This window comes from Onychostruthus taczanowskii, unplaced genomic scaffold (assembly GCF_017590055.1).
Source record: "Onychostruthus taczanowskii isolate IOZ18803 unplaced genomic scaffold, ASM1759005v1 scaffold156, whole genome shotgun sequence".
Lineage (NCBI taxonomy): Eukaryota > Metazoa > Chordata > Aves > Passeriformes > Passeridae > Onychostruthus > Onychostruthus taczanowskii.
In genome coordinates, this window is record NW_024498751.1 from 749762 (window position 1) to 766846 (window position 17085).

Here is a 17085-nt window from a genome sequence, read left to right on the forward strand (position 1 = left end):
ATTATGAAACATTTAAAATAACTGCTGTTTTCTGCAGGATTTAACATTTTCCAAAGGTTCTTAAAGCCAATCCTACAAGGAGATGTGGCTGGTGCTTATTTGCTCTTCTCTGGCACAGAGCACAGATAATTTTCTCTGTACAATGTTTTAGAACACAGGATGTGGGAAAAAAATAGTAGATAAAATGTTTCTATGAGTTCTGATCCAGATACAGGATTGTTTATCTGCACAAAAATACACATAGTTTCAGCCTGTCATTTCCAGCTCACATTGTTAATTATATTTCAAGGCACCTCACTAGATAAGAGGTATAATCCAGCCAAAAGCATATAAAGGTTGTAGTCCAAATTATGCAAGGTGTCTTGCAGCTGATAATTCCAACAGGTAATGAACTGTTTAATCTTATGCAGCTTGGCAAATATGCCTGTTTATCTTTATCCAAGCCTTCAACACGCACATCAAACCAAAGATATCATCCACAAATTTGATAAGTGAATCGCCTTTTCAGTTAGCATCAAAGTTTTAATTATATTCTACTACAATATTTCTGCATAAAGAAAGAAACCAGGCTCAAACACAACAACAAAAAAAGCAGTGTTTCAAATATCCAGTTCTGTGAATTTCTGACATGATCTCAGCCTATCAGTAGAAATCTGGCAGGCCATCAGAAGTACTGATCACAAGCACCTGCTGCACATGGGCCACAGATTCTTTGCAATTATAAATGACAAAATCCCTGGGCCTTATACTATCACCCGCTGCTATCGTGTCCCGTGCCCAAATACTGAGTGTGTGGAGCTCGCACCTCCCAACAGGATTGTAACAGAAGCAGTGGTTGCCATCCCGCCTTGTACAAGGAAACCATGGCCCAAATCAAGTAAAACATCAGCAAACTGCCTCTGTTCCTGCCCAAGAAAGAACAGAAATCCAACTGAAGGACACGGAGCTCCAGCTCATAACTGCAGGCATTAGCGATCCCTCAGTTTTCTGCCTTCCACTCCAGTTTACATCCCCAAGGACAGAGAAAGAAAATTCTTAGGTGAAAGCTTTCAGTTCCTGAGCCAGAGATGGAAGGTACTTAACTCTGCTCTAAATAATAAGACTTCCATTGCCTCAGGGTAATCAGTTAGGATTTAATGTAAGTACAGAAAAAGACTAAAAGCTTAGAGAAGATGTAAATACATTTTCTTTGGAGAATCAAAGTCAGAAAAAAAAAATCTCTTTCTTCCATTTAAATTCTCTGTATTTCTACATGTCTATCTTGGTAAAAGGTGTAAATTGGAAGGGGTTTTCTATTGTAAAACGTTCTTTACCATAATACATGTAGCATTAAAATAATTTTAGAGAAAAAAAATAGCTCTTCTACAAAGGATTAGAATTTCAGTAGTTTTTTTTTTTCTGGATTTATCATCAGGTATTATACCTCCCCCACTTTTTGATAAATACTATCCATTACTCCAGATTCAGTTATACTTCTGCATATCTGTGGGCAATAAACCTGCAAGCACGCATGGAACCCCCTGGTGATTGAAAGAACAAACTATACCACAGACAGTAATATCATTTACTTTAAATAGTTAATTAGGTGAAAACTCAATCAAGGCTGGTAATGCCCCTATTTTACAAAATCTTTTATAGAAACTTTCATTTAGGTTGTATCTTTACTACTGTATTTGCAAACATCTCGAAGAAAACCTTAAACTAAAAAAAAAACAAGAAAGAATGAGGCAGAAATTACATCTGACAATCAGAAGAAACAAAAACTGGAGAAAAAAAACCTCTGTATTTCATGAGGGACACCTTGTATTCCAAATGGAATTGTATCCCAGGGGTTTCTTTTGCTTAGATATACATAATTTTAGATGCTGTATATGAATATTGCCAGTCAATATCAAAGCAAAGATGAAAGGCAATGTCTGAGAAAAATACATATCTGACTTCAGTCAGTAAGGTGGATTTACCACCAATGCAAGGAGGTGTAATTCTTTACAAATTGCATGTATTTATGCAAGCACAGAATTAGATTTGTACACTGTAACTCAAGAACACCATCAAAACTCTTGACTGAAAGAGTTTCAAACTTTCGTGTGAAAATGTACTAAAGTGATAAAATTTTGAATCAAAATACACACATCTGAAAAATGTCTGCAATTAAAGGGTTAAACAGTATCTTTACTCTGCTTCTGCTGCAGTATACTCTTCTTCTAGCACAATTCAATTTATGTCAGTGATCCCAGATGACCCAAACCAACATTTTCTTGCTTACAGCTAAAAAATTAAATAAAATCCAAAACATTAACTGAATATAAAATGCTGTACTATTTTTATCGTCAATTTTAAGAAAGTATGAATATTTGAAAGGCTAAATGCCTGAGACTGGTTTCACTTGAAAACAAATTAACACTATTTCTTAAATATTCTATCCATCTCTATACTTATCCTCAAGAGAACCTAAATGAGGCAAAGTATCCTAATGAGCCCTTTGCACATTTCTGGGACCTGAAAATATCATGCCATGTTGATATAACTTGAACATTAAATGAAAAAAAAACAAACAAAAAAAACCAAACAAACAAACAAAAAAAAAAAAAAAACCACACAAAACCCCCATAATTAAAAAAAAAAAAAACAAGCAAAACCATGCTGTATGACACAGAGAATAAAAACCAAAATGAACATAACTTAAACCTGTGAATGCCAGATCAACTGTCCATTGACATTTCCAATGTCAATTGGAAGTCCAACTTAAAACTTGAGGGTTTTAAGTTTTCATGCTTCCAATCTATTAATGATTTGGGATCAAGTTGTCAAATACATGCTGTAATCCCATCCAAAAGGCCAAATATATACAGGCAGTACCTGTATGTAATGGCAAAATGAACAGAAACACAAAATCAATTCCCCAAGTGCCTCCTCGTAAGACAAGGAAAGCAGTATTTACCTTTCTTTGAAAAATAATTTGATCCTATCTGCTAAGTGTCAATCCACGTCACCACTTTTCTTGGTCCTCATCTGAGCACCCCACCACCAGGCCCACAGACCATTCTGCCTGCCTCTGAGCAGCTCATGAGACACAACATTTCTGACAAAACTGGAATTCTCTTACTATAACATATAGGAGAAGCAGCTATACACTATCAGGAAGAGAGTTACAAATTTCCTAGTATGATATATTTGAACTCCAGAAGTGGCAAACTAAAGAATGTTTGTTGGTTGTCACAAGGGCTAATGTCATGCTAAAGGAGTTTGAATTACATTTGGGAACCTGCTCCACCTGGCCAGTGAACAGAAGACACTATTTTTTCTCTCTTTTTTAATCCTAGCTTTCCGGCATCTTAGCACCTCATTCTTTTTCAAACCAGCTATAGCCATTACGAAAAAAAACAATATGAATTTTCAATTTGAGCCCTGCACTTCAGGAGATGCAGCTGCAGAACCAGAATGGAATGAAGAATGATTAAAATTGGTGGTATGCATTTCCACATTTATTCCAAATTTCACTCATCTTTGTTGTTCTTCCTACTTACTCTGTTGCATCGCTGTCAGCTGAAGAAGCTGAAGGAAAAAGCAGAGCAGTGTAGAAACCTGGAGCAGAGACAGCAAACCAGAATAATTTGATACAACGCCCACTCCAAAAGTTTAATGCACCGTGTATATAGCTGACAGCAGCATTTCAGATGTAAAGGAATAAGTTGCCTAGAATACTATCAGAACTTTGTTTGCTTGTTTGCCTGTACACCAGCACAATAAAGTGTCCACACTGCATTATAAGAGGGAGGTTGCACATCTGCCATTACAATAGGAAGGTGTTCAGTGACACTGTTCACCACTAGACTGCACTTCCATGAATACAACAGAACCACTCTGTATTTCTGTGACCTTAAACTTACAAAACTTTGATGTCTTTATGCTTATCCTAGTTAAAGATGATCATATTCCCTGAAGAGACCCAGCATAAAATTTCTGACCAAGCTTTATTCCTTGCCCCGGTAGATAACCACCTCTATGACTGTAGCGTCAGTATTGGGTCATTTCAGGAGCTACTATTCTGTGTGTAATTACCTCATACTGCCGTCTAAAAAGTATTACACAGGTACATAAAGCATTTCAGTAAGGTTATTGCCATCAGATCTTGGAAGAAAGAGATAGAAGAGAATCTCACCTTTGAGCATCAACAGAAAAACGTCCTGATCAAAAGATCTCTACAGATATTGGCAGGCTTTGAACCAAGCTGCTTTCTCAGTTCAAGTTGCCTGAATATTACATATTTTCTGCATTACACAGATTTGCATCTAATTATACAGAAAGGCCAGATTAAATTTAATACCTCCATTGCATTTATACAGACTAAACCTCTATGCTCCAAGTGAAAATCGAAGTATTTTACATATTTAAATGAACAACACCAGACAAGATGACCTTTAAAATCACCATTATAAAAAACACAATTACAAGTGACTCAAGACATATGGCAAACTTAATTATGCCTAAACATACTGGCTTCCAATCTTTTCATCATGACAAAAATTGTCTAAAATTAAAATGTATTTGAGATTTTAGTTACAGGAGATGCCTAGCAGAATTTACTCTTTTTATGTTACTAAATTCTTTTGACAGTTTACCCAAAAAATGCAATTCCGCAACACAAAAAACCCTGTAACTACTTATAGTTAAATATTACTTAACAAAGATCATGAGAATGACTTGGTGAAAGCACGACATGGAATGAAAATCATTAGTCGGAATTTGATCCTCAAAGTTTGGTAACAACTTGATACACAGTTACTACTACTACAGACTTATAAGACCAAAAGATGTATATGTGCATACTTTAATTGTAAGATCCCATGTGCTTTAAAATGAGCCAAGAAAATGAGACCAATGCTCACAATCAGTGAAACACAAATAAGCCCAGAGTAAGCGTAAGAGTGCAAGTCCTTGCTAATGGACACCAATTTTTCAAATGAAACAGAGAGAGAATATTAATGAGCAGAGAGGGTAGCTACTCATGCTGTATTTGCCATACATGTGTATAAGACAACACAAAAGGAGCTCTGCAAGGCTGAGCTTCTTGGGGGTTTTGTTGTTGCTGTTGTTTTATCCTTTTGGTTTTCTATGTGGACATGACTTTTCCATGCTGCCCAACAGAAGGCTGCCAAGTGCTACTCTGGAGCATCAACTGAGCATGAGCTCAGAGTAAAGGATGCTACCAGCTGCACTGCCAGTCCATCCCTGCATCACCACCAAGGGTTTTACACCTTCTGTGAAAGCTAAACAGAGGAACTACTGGCTAAATTCTGCAGGATCACTGTCTAAGTAGAGACGGCCACAGACATAAGCAATAAGCCATTCAATTGCACCACTCACTTTAATGACAACAAGCATTTCATAAAGGTGTGGACCTCGCCCAGATTAGAAGTAGAGATACAAAGATACTCGGAGCAGCTTCTTCTTCCTCATGGAAACCCATCTGTTACACACTATGTGGGTTTTCCTGTAATGATTTATTTAAACAGAAGCAATCAAAAGGTTCAGCTCCTCAGTTTAGAATCAGATAATCGCTCACATGGAGGATGAAATATAGAAACAATATGGAAAGACTATTTGGTGAAGAAAAACTAACACTGAGGAAGAACATTAAAACCACCACCTGAAAAAATCAGTCAGCAAAACATGGAATCATTCTGGTTATGTCATAGGCACATGGGTTTGTGTCATACTTAGTTGGTATTTTTTGCAACAATTTAAAATGGTGTAAAATTATTAATAATCTTTAGACATCTTCAAATAGTATTACAAAGACCACTTACAGAGAAAAATAGAGAAGCATTTGTATTACAGATATCATTAAAAACAAATATTTAAACAAACAAAACCAGGTAGGTTTCCCAGTGCAAAGTACACTGCATGTGTTTGTATTGCAAGACTTTCTGTGTTGCATCTATCAGAATAAAAAGGTCTTTGAAATAGAATAAAACTGCTTTGTACCAAATGGTCATTAACACTGTGATAAATCACATCCTGTACAATTGTATATGAAGCACAGAACCTTCTTTTCATAAATATTTCAGTATACAATAGCGAGTATTACATTAAGCAGCACCACTAGTGGTTCTTGCTGTCCACACAGTATTAAGTTTTAGACTAATTAATTGCATCCTTCACAACAGTCAAATGTTCACCTTTTGGAACAATGACTATAAAAATACCAGAATTTTTATTATTCTTTGAAGTACATCCTGAACACATTTATTCCTAATTAGAATTCTAAAGCCAAAACATTGGGGTTTATTTTATTTTTTAAAAAGCAGATTTTAAAAAAATGAACTCCAATAGGTTTTTCTTCTGTTAAAAGGACAAAACACTGCAAGATATTCTGTGCAAGCATGCAGAGTGTGCATATTGAACAAAAGAAAGTAAAACTGAGTGTGATAGAAATTTCCAGCTTCCCAAGAAACCCCTCTGCTACATCTAGTTTGTTGTTTAATAAATGTATCTGTACAATTCCAGAAAGCTTTACTGTACAAGCAGACTGTTAAGAGCTTTAGGACTTACACTAGCAATTTCTAAGACAATAACAGTCATGGATGGAAACAAGAGTTGAGCAGAGAGTATGAAATATCAGCCTTCAAACAGTAGTTTGGGTTTTGGTGGTTTTTAAAAGAGTTAAAAAGCTATTTTCATGTGCATGAAAGCCTTTATTTTCTATTTCCTCTAGAAATTAATGCAGTATAGAAATTCTACTTACCATGACTTGGCAAGCACAACCTAGCAATTAGCTCGGGAAGCACGGTGTCCCCTAGCTGTGTGTGTACACACATTACTTACAGGAGGTGCTTTCCCAAAAGTGTAATAGGGGCAGAAAAAGACTGAGAGCAGCCAGAAAAAGAACTCAGCAGACGAGACAGGAAAACTTGCCCATCAGAAATGGTGATGAGGGTAGGTTTCATTTCCAGCCCTGGTTTACAAATGCCAATCAATCCAAGCTGAAATTTATAAGCACAATCCAACAGTTTGGCAGACAGGCAAGTAATTAAGGTTCACTTGTCTGGAACACAAGTTTGGTTGTTTTGGGCTGTAAAAGCAGTTCTCTTCTTTGCTATAACAGAACCTTCTGACTTTATAAGACAGGTCTGCTCAGTGATCAAGCACAAGACCTTCAGCAATTTCCCCAGAACCGTCACGTCTTCTGCTGTGGTCCAGAAGAATATAAAGCTCACACAGAATCAACAGCACCACTTGGTTTTACATGTTTATTGCAAGAGATTGATTAAATCAGCATTAATGCTAGACCATCAGCTAGGAAACTGTTTCACCACCATTTCAGGTAAAATTACATGACCTCTAAGTCTCTGGATTTCCTATCTGTAAAATGGCAATAAAAGTTGATCACTTTTATAGCAGTGTTTTGATGGCCTCAGAAGAAAGTCAATGTCTAAAGGGCAAGTGAGTACTATTCATCCTAAAATGCTAATACGTAGCGTTACTTGTCAGTGCTTCTATTATCCAACATGAAAAGCATATTTTTTAGCATCTCTAAAAATACGAAAGGATTTTTTGTCAAATTTCCTTCATAGAGAGTACTGACAGCTCTCAGTGCAGTAAGCCAAGCCTGATTTTTGCACTACATCTGCAATATCTTTTATACTTGGGCAGCTGGCACAGAGTGAGAAAATTCATTAACATGCTAATGATGTGTCCTATTTAAAATTCCAGCTCTGATTATTGTGTGATTAAGTCTCTTCCCTTGACGTCTGCTTCCTTATATCTGCATTACTGTGAGAAATCAACAATTATTAATGAAATAAAAAATAGGTGACCAATTTATACAAAAGATAAAGACAAACATACACACATATTTTAGCATTTAATTTTTTTTTTTGTCTAATTACTCTATACAAAAGAGTATTATGTTCAGAAAAAAAAATAATCTAAGTTTTCAAGAAGCTCACAGGCACAAAACAACAATTCAAGTGCCACATGACACAGAAATAGACATGTATAGGACCAAACCCTAACCTAGTGCACGGGTTGGGCAGGAACACATTAAAAAAGGCAGAACTGCCTTTCTCTGCAGCAACACAGATTTTATTGGCATAAATAAAAGAACAGGCCTAAGGCTGTGATGTAAGTCAGGTCAGCTACCCTAACTCAAATCACACCTTTCACAGTGCAGAAAAAGCCAACACAATTATCTCCAGTTCTTTCAAACAACAGCAAAACCAAAAGGCAACAAAATTGTATTCCAATTCTTTATGCTTTACTCTCTAAACGTACAATTGCTGTGCAAAAGAATACTGTTCCATAAAGGTGGCCTCTTTTCCTCAAGACACCATCTGCATACTGTTTTCCAGAGAGTATCTGGAAGCTTACATTCAATTAAATGAGTTGATATCAAACTCATGCCAGTGTTCTCAAATATTTTCATTTTTTAAAGGAGAAAATAAGGTTGATCACATGTAAAGGAGGCAGGGAGGACAAAAAGGGAAGATGTCAGGTCTCAATTTATGTATCTCTGACTAGCATCTGCTTGACGGTATTTTATTTTAACACAAGTATAAATTTCTCCTTATGCCTACAGAATTGCAGTAAATTAAAGGAAAATCTACAGAATACTTTGTATACTTTTGAAGTATTCAAAATATTTTGAATCTACCCAGTATTTTGAAATTTATTGTCACAAACTGTGGTACATTAGAGGTCAGGTAAAGAAGGTATCTCCTTTCAGGTGTATAAATGCAAAAGGGAAGAGTCTATGAACTTATAACATTTCTGTTGCTTCAGCAAGCATCTTGCACAGACTTGATTTAAAACCCTACTAAACTGAAACACAAATAAGAATGTACATGTATATTATAGGAAGTTTATTGTCCTAAAATAAAAGAGAAACAAAATGGGCTGATTAGAAGGTCAGAATCTTTTCAACTCTCTTGAAAATCCAAGGAAAGAAGAAGCATTGCCTGATGTGCATTTCTGGGTTTGTATCACAATGCACTAAATTTGAGGAACCATTTTTTAAAATTTTATTTATATTCTAGAAATGCAAGTTCTTATCTAGAAGTGTGTGTGTATATATATTATTCTTTGCATTTTTAAAACATTGTCTTAGATGTATCAAGCTGCCTACCAATCTTTTTGTTTCTAAGACAGCTCTGCTTATCCACTTGCCTATGAAGAAAATTCATACGCTTCTAAAACAAAGGCACCTTCCTGTCTCCACCCAACCTACTGCTCATAAGTTCCTGAAAAAGGAAAGACATTTCAAAATCCTAAAGCTTTAAAGTAGCTCTCAGTATTGTATTTAGTTTAGAGATAATTAGAGTAACTGTACATTTGTAGTCAATCAAATATCTCTAAGCCTTTTCATTTAAGCAAGCAGCAAGGCCATTTTATCTGCTTCAACTTCAGGAGTGAGTACAGCAGGTAAGAGAGTAAGTCAAGTCTAGGAATGACTTTGCTATTTGATAATCTGTCAATAGCTTTCCCAGTAATTGCAGACAACCTCCCCAATTCCACCACAACACTACAACCCAAGCACACTGCTCATAGTTGTGTGAGAGCAGCACTTGGCAAGTTGTTTAAACTCCCCCTCAAACACAAATTTACTATGAAAACTCTTGCTTTCAGAATCAGGAATCTCTTGCACCTCATACATTCAGAGCCACCACCAAATGTGTTATATATATATATATGTACTAAACATGTGGTTTTATGTACTAAAAATGTTCCTATTGTCACACATCCACTGCTTCTGCATAAGGACTGCATGTTCCTCTGTATGGGAACACAAGCACAGCACGATCAAATCTGCGATAAAAACGGGCTTAGAAAAGAAAGGTTTTGAGAACTGGGCTAAGACAGATTTCAAAAAGAGGTGTATTGCTGGGGTATCTCTTGTTCCTCACAGCCTCCCCCAACACCAGAGGAAGGATGAGAGAATATTTAACATACTGCTTCTCTAGGTCATTGCCAGACTTTCCTCAAAGCAACCAGTATGTTTTGTGAAATGCAGAATGATTCATCAAACCCAGCACATCTCCAGGAGATCAAATCTGAGCAAAAAGCTGTAACAATCTGTAAACTACTCACCAAAGGCAGTCTCTCCTTGTTCAAGTTCTTGTTTCAGTCTGGTGTAATCATCTTTAATTCTCTCTAATTTTCTTGTATTTCTGGCACTCAGAACCAACAGTTCATTGAGAAGTCCTTCCAGTCCCTCTTTCTCAGATGTTAATGATCTTATTTCTTCTGCTAGATCCTTCGCAGTGCCAAAATTACTTCCTGCATGTTTTGTGGGGGGCAGGGGAAGAAAGAGGAAAAAGACAATGAGGCAGACACTTGCAACATCAGTAGCTTACACAGCAATCCTGGGAAATTAGGCAATTATACTCAAAGGGGGGAAAAAAAAGAAAAACTGCTTTGCAAGCATCCATCTCATTAATATTACAAGAATAATAATTATAGCTGATTTAACCTTGCACACACAGAAATGGTATTTTTCTTTAATTATTGATACAATTTACATTTTTTCAGGAAATCTGTTCCAAAGGGTTTGCACTTCAAATAATGCCACACTGTAATTCAATGGTTGTTACAGTGTGATCTATCAGACCATTTTCTTTTTTTGGAGGACCCCTCAACGCACAGTACATTTGAAATAGAGGCTGTCCACCTGCTGGACCCTGAAGTCCTTCCTCCCCGAACAAAGCAGGCCTGTGCTGGTTTTCGTAACAAGCACCAGAAGGTTGTTTATGAATGACACATTGCATTTCTTAAACAGCCTGCACCTCAAGAAAAGACCATGAGGAGATATTCTTCTCAGAGAACACATTCAGAAGGCAGAGCTCTTCACTTCAGGCTCTCCCTGAAGCACGAAACATCACAGACAGGCAGAACGTCTTGGCAGTACCAGCTCACACTGTTATGGAATTTTTTTAAACGTCTGCTTCCTTTGGACAGGGATGCAGAGTAAAAAGTTCAACACCCAAGTGGTTTAGAGTGCAGCCTAGTAACATTTATCTACTTAACTGTTCTGAAAACCACTTTTATAAGCAGCTGGAAAGGAATGTTTCCTTACTTTGCAAAGAAGTCTTTTGTAATAAATAGAAAAGGACAGTGAGATATTCAGCCATTAAATTACTTTAAATAGCAGTAGAGTAACAATGCTACATAAACATAACTGTACTAGAATCATTTTAATGATTGAGATACTTGGCTGGGGGGAAAAAAACCAAACCAAAATATACACACAAAAAAGCCAAACCCCACCATCACACTTAAATCTAAAGAATTCTTGATAAAAATAATTTCCATATAGAATTGTCCAATAAAAGAAAGAAGAACTTTAGCATAAGGCTTAAGCTGTGATATCATCTTAAATTAGCAAAAAAAAAATGGTGATATGATCTAATAAGTGTAGGTATTTAGTAAGTAAAGGCACTTGGAAGATTTAGCCTTGAAGCAAATATTAACATAAAACAAATCCAGTCACACAAATATCTCATCAGCTTCTGAGGTATGTGTAATGACTTTAGACTCCTGAAATCACTTTATAATACCACCAGTATTATTCAGATGTAACGGTTTATTTTTGTTTTTGTTTGTACAATATGATACACTGTTGCTCAGACACAACATATCAATAGAAAAGTTTATTTTCAAATATTAACATACAATTCAAACAATCAAATCCACATCAGAATATCCTGAATTATGGCATTACATCTTTTTGACCTGGAGTCAAACTGTTGGTCACAAAGCCTTAAAAGGAAACAGTTTGGCTGCTGTTCAGTTTCTTCAAGGCAAGGAAGCAAGAACAGGATGCAAGTGTTCACACTGGTCAGAAGATGGCAAACCACCACCAGCAGCTGCCAGGAGAGGTTCCATTCCTCCAGAACGCCAGAGAGAACAGGAGCACTTCCACCAAACACCTACAGCCACTCTCCTGGAGCAAAGGCACTGTTGTAAACTCAAGTGGCTCTATGAGGGCAGGTGTGCCAAAGGGAGTCTTGCACTTACCAAAATTTTGGAAAATACTTCATCAAATAAGTCAGGTTTGAAGACTGAACATTGCTAAGCATTTGTTTTTTTTGGTGGTTTCTTTAGTCCTAAGGCTATGATAGTTTCATTCAACCTCTTCCTCATTTAAAGGTGACATTTTCTTGTTTCTTTTTAACAGGCCAAAAGTCCTTCATTTCTAATTCCCAATTAAAACCCTATTTGCCACTTCTGTCTTACAATTACAATTAAATAACTATAAACATGCTTTACAAATTGTAGGATCATATAGCTTACCAGAGCTTTACTGGGAAACAGCAGCACAAATGTTATTACCCTAATTTGTCATGTTTCCAAATGGGCAAAACAAAGCAGCAAAATAAGCAAGACAGAATCACTGAAAAAATTGCAAATATTCAGATGCTTCTAAGGAAACAAGACTTGAGGCCACCTTTATCCACCTGAACTCATCCCAACCATCAAAGCACAGGAGCCTTAATAAAACATGAAGGTGAGAAAAGCTTCATCAGAATCTGGAGCCTGCTGTTACATTTCAGAGGACAGCAAGGAAAAAGGTATGATATTGCATATGCAAGTTTTATATATACTGAATGGATCTGAATTCCCAGAGGAGAAGTTTATATCGAAACTGAGGCTATAAGGAAATGGCACCAGATAGAAACCCAAAAGCAAAAGACACCCTACCCACTGCAGCTTCCCATGACAGCAAAAATGTCTGCAAGTCTGCAGTGAAAATTCAGAAGAGCATATACATACTCAGGCATCACAAGTACCATTATCAGTGAGCTCTGACCTTAGTCCCAGTAACCAAAGTTACTGCTTTCTACATGCCATAAGAAGGTTGATTAAAAAATTAATATATAATCCATAGCTGCTAGCACTGAAAAACATGCCCTTCTGGGCTGGTTTTTTGTTGTGGTTTGGTTTTTTTTGTTGTTGAGATGTACAATGGATGCCATACAAACATTCTGAAGACATATGTCAAGATATTTTATTCTGCTAATGCTCTCAAAGTATTAAAAAATCCTCTTTTTGATAATTTAATAATTAGTTTGCCTAAGTGAACACAGTAACTGTTACTTTGTCAACCACTGGGAGCTATGTTTTACACAGCCATACCAGTGAGAGGCTTCTGGTTGGCTGATGTTAGTTAAGTCAGTCTAACTCTTCCCAGGAAACTCAAAAACCATGCAGCCAATAGCACTGCTTGCTCAGAAAATACATACAGAGAAAACAAAGCTAAGGAATTAACACTCTAAGACCAAAGCTGAGATTCTGGTCTAAGCCAGAACATGGGACAGAGATTCTGTGAAGGTGACTGAAGAGCAAGATGCCACTTTTCCCATCTTTCTTTGTGTTTCACAGTGATGCTTGCTACAGATGTGCAATTTTAGCCACTGCATCCATGTCCATATAAACACACCGGGTGAAAACTGGGGCAGGAAACTTGCAGTACCCAGTGCTCTGAACAGGTAATGTACTTGCAGTGCACTATCATAAGGAATTGAGCATGTACACTTCACTTTGAGGCACTGAACATTACCATTATCTCAAAAGACAGCAACAAAAAAAGTTAAATCTTCCTCCTTCATCTTGCCCTCTGGGCGTCTCTCCTCCCATGCATCCTTCATCCTCGACAGAAAGTGACATCAGGTAAGCTCCAGCAGCTTGATGTGAATGCCAAAAATACCAGCCAAATCGAACACAACAACCCACACAGGAAAAATAGTATTTTTTTTTTAAATCTCCAGGCAGAAAGTAGCTATAGAATTGCTTTTACTTAGTGTAAACATTAGTATGTTTCCCTTATTTCCTGTATTCTTAAAATTTTACTTGTATGGTTACAGCTAAATAGTACTCTGCACATCAAATATATTTTCTATAGATTTAACCACAAACTCATGCCCATTATAACAACTCATTGTATTTTTTACTGTATTGGGCAGATTGTTGCCCATTTAGTAGTCATGAAGTAAAATATTATCATTTTGATACCATTTGCCAGCAACAAATTGATTAAAAATGCAGCTTGAAATCTGTGTGATTTTACCAAAAAAACAAGAAATATGTTATTGATTACACTTTATTAAATATTTCCCTCTTCAAAATATAAGACAAAGTTAAGGGTCCACAAATTTTTTACTCACAATTTTTCTCAAATTTATGGCAGAAGTTATATACATTCGTAGTTACCATTATTTATACTTGAAGCAGAGAGAGAAGTCTAAGTCCCACTGAAAATATATTCACTGTAGTACAAACAAAAGAGTAATTTTTTTCATTAATAATAAAGCATATCTATTTGACACTAGCCTAAATGTAACAAGGAATAGACTGGTCATTCTTTATCATTATCTACAAATTAATTCTTCATATACTTACAGCACTACCTTTAATAATTAATAAGTGAAAATTTGCATTTTAGCTTAAGGCATTCGCCACCATAGTATTTCTCAATGGTACTGGAATTCAAGGCTGAAAATCTTCCACCCTGTGATTAATGAGGTTACAAAGTGATTTCAACACCACAAAAGAAATTGAAGAAAATAAATATCATTCGCCTACACACAAAGGAAAGGGGAAAAGCTAAGGACATGACAGAAATGTAAGATTCTGGAAGGACTGCCAGTGTGTTTGCACCTTTGAAAAAATAAACTGCAAATGAGGGACAGTCTACCATCTCCTGAAACATTTTACAGAAATCCAGCACATTTGAATTGCAATTATTGTTTTTAAGCAATAACACATGTCAATGCTTTTATGAAGCATAACACAACTACATGATTGATATGATTCTGAAAGGTAAATATCAGCTAGAAGAAGGTGAGAGACCCCACAGACATACATTTGGATGAGCAATTCTCAGTCACAGAGTGCCTCTTGTACCTGGACTGAATCTGTCACCATGGAACAACTCAGGAATAATTTAAAAAAAAAAAAAAATGAGGGGGCGGTGGGGTGCACAAATAAATAAACCCCAAAATAATAATATTTCAAATCAGTAGTAACAATGGAGAGAGAGAGACATCACTGTCCCCTTCCATAAGTGTTTTCTCTCATGCACTCCAGACCACAGCACAACCTCTCTACAGGGTGATAGCACCTTCTCTTCACAGTTCTCCCATAAAACATGTCTCCTTTGAGCACAAAACCACAGAAAAGCACCTGCCAAAGAGATAACTTGACCTTCTCTCCTGCTCCAGGGACAGCTGCTTAGGTAAGAGGAGTGAAAGAGAGTAAATTTTTTCATGACTGACTTCTCCAACAGAAGAAAAGATTTTCTGCTGTCTGGTCACATATCATGCTGGAACTTCAGCTACAACGAATTACCCTTGAAGTGCACTGAAAGCCAGTAACATCCAGCAGTTTGACTTGAAAATGAGATTAAAAAGACAAAAAGCATAATGTCCTGGTTTCAGCTGGGATAGAGTTAATTTTCTTCTTAGTGGCTGGTACAGTGCTGTGTTTTGGATTTAGGAAGAGAATAATGTTGATAACACATTGATGTTTTTAGTGGTTGCTGAGTGGTTATTAGCCTAAAATCAAGAACATCTCAGTTTCCCATGCTCTGTGAGCAAGTACACCAGGAGCTGGGAGGGAGCACGGCCAGGACAGCTGATCCAAACTGGACAAAGGCATATTCCATACCACAGAACATCATACTCAGCAAATCAGCTGTGGGGAGTTGGCTGGGAGGGACCAATAGCTGCCTGGAAATGGGCTGGGCACTGGTCTGTGGGTGGTAAGCATCACTTTATAGGTATTGTGCATCACTTGCCTTTCTTGGGCTTTATGCTTCTCTCACTCTCCTTTTCATTACCATTATTATTGTTATTTTTATCATTAGTATTATCATATTTTATTTTGCTTCAGTTATCAAACTATTCTCATCTCACCCACAAGTTTTACTTTTTTTTTCCAATTCTCCTCCCCCACTGTGAGCACAGAGAATGTCCACATAGTACTTTACTTCTGGCTGGGGACAAACCACAACACAGAGCTGTCTGAAGTCTGAGGGACCACATGAGAGTTGATTTGGGGGACTCACTAGCACTATTTTTCAAATGAGTTAACAGGCGTGCTAAAAAGTACACCAATACATGGCAGCAAATTTTATTTCATGGAGTATAAAGTGAGTGTTGTGGGAAGACATGACCATACACAGCATTGAATGCTGGAACCAGACACCACAGTCATGAAGTAGAATTAATCTGAATATGCCTCCAATCCATCAACCCAGGCTGCTGCTGCAATCAGGAATAGGAAAGTGTGGAACCAGATATATCATCTGACAAGATGCAGCCCTCTTTTGGATTCCAATTGATCAAAAAACTGAGCCTTCATGAGAAGGCACAAAGAAGCATTACTATTTTTGCCTCTAAGGCTAGGCGAGTTCTACAACCATTACCTCAGTTCTCAGAAACAGAAAAGCTGAAGAAACCAGGAATACCACTACATTCCAGTGAAAGACAAATTAAGAGCTGCATGTGGCACATCTGGGGAAGAACTCAACATCATACCAAGAACTATGTGTCCCCTCATATTTCTGAATGAAATGACAGATGACAGCAGGAGCATGAAAATGAGGCATCCACATTAACATAAACCACAGATGGATGGCTGAAAATGTCCTTCTGCCTGCACTGGCACCTTCCAGCCTGATGGCTCTGTCCCCTCTCTAACACACTCTATTCCCAACAGGAATACTTAACACCAAATCTGGAAAGCTGGGGGCTCTTTTTGTTGCAGTTGGATCCATGCAGAATTTGCCCTAAATGAGCACCAAACAGCAGCCAAAGTGGCAACAGCCCTAAAATTAAGCTTTGTGAAATATGCTATCTTGTATTTATATCATGTTATTTATAAAACTATGCTTTTACATTGACATAAGGGAAAAAACTCATATTGTACTGCTGGAAATCATCCCACAACATCATTCCCAAGCAGCTCCCACTTGCCACTACTTAATGAAATAGAGGTAATGATATTTATAGGACCATGACACATGGTCTCTTACTGGTATAGACAATTTAAAGATTTTCAGTCTTCAAGTCACCTCACTCTAACTTC

At 37.0% G+C, this 17085-nt stretch overlaps 1 protein-coding gene across 2 annotated transcripts in view; it reads right to left on the reverse strand.

Annotated features, from left to right (window-relative positions):
* The window catches only part of DISC1 (DISC1 scaffold protein), a 132650-nt gene that overhangs the window by 84728 nt on the left and 30837 nt on the right, over window positions 1-17085 (reverse strand). For both annotated transcript variants that reach the window (XM_041399144.1, XM_041399143.1), the window contains exon 6: window positions 10090-10278. In XM_041399144.1, coding sequence (XP_041255078.1) covers window positions 10090-10278 — 189 coding nt within the window. The remainder of the gene's footprint in view (window positions 1-10089; window positions 10279-17085) is intronic.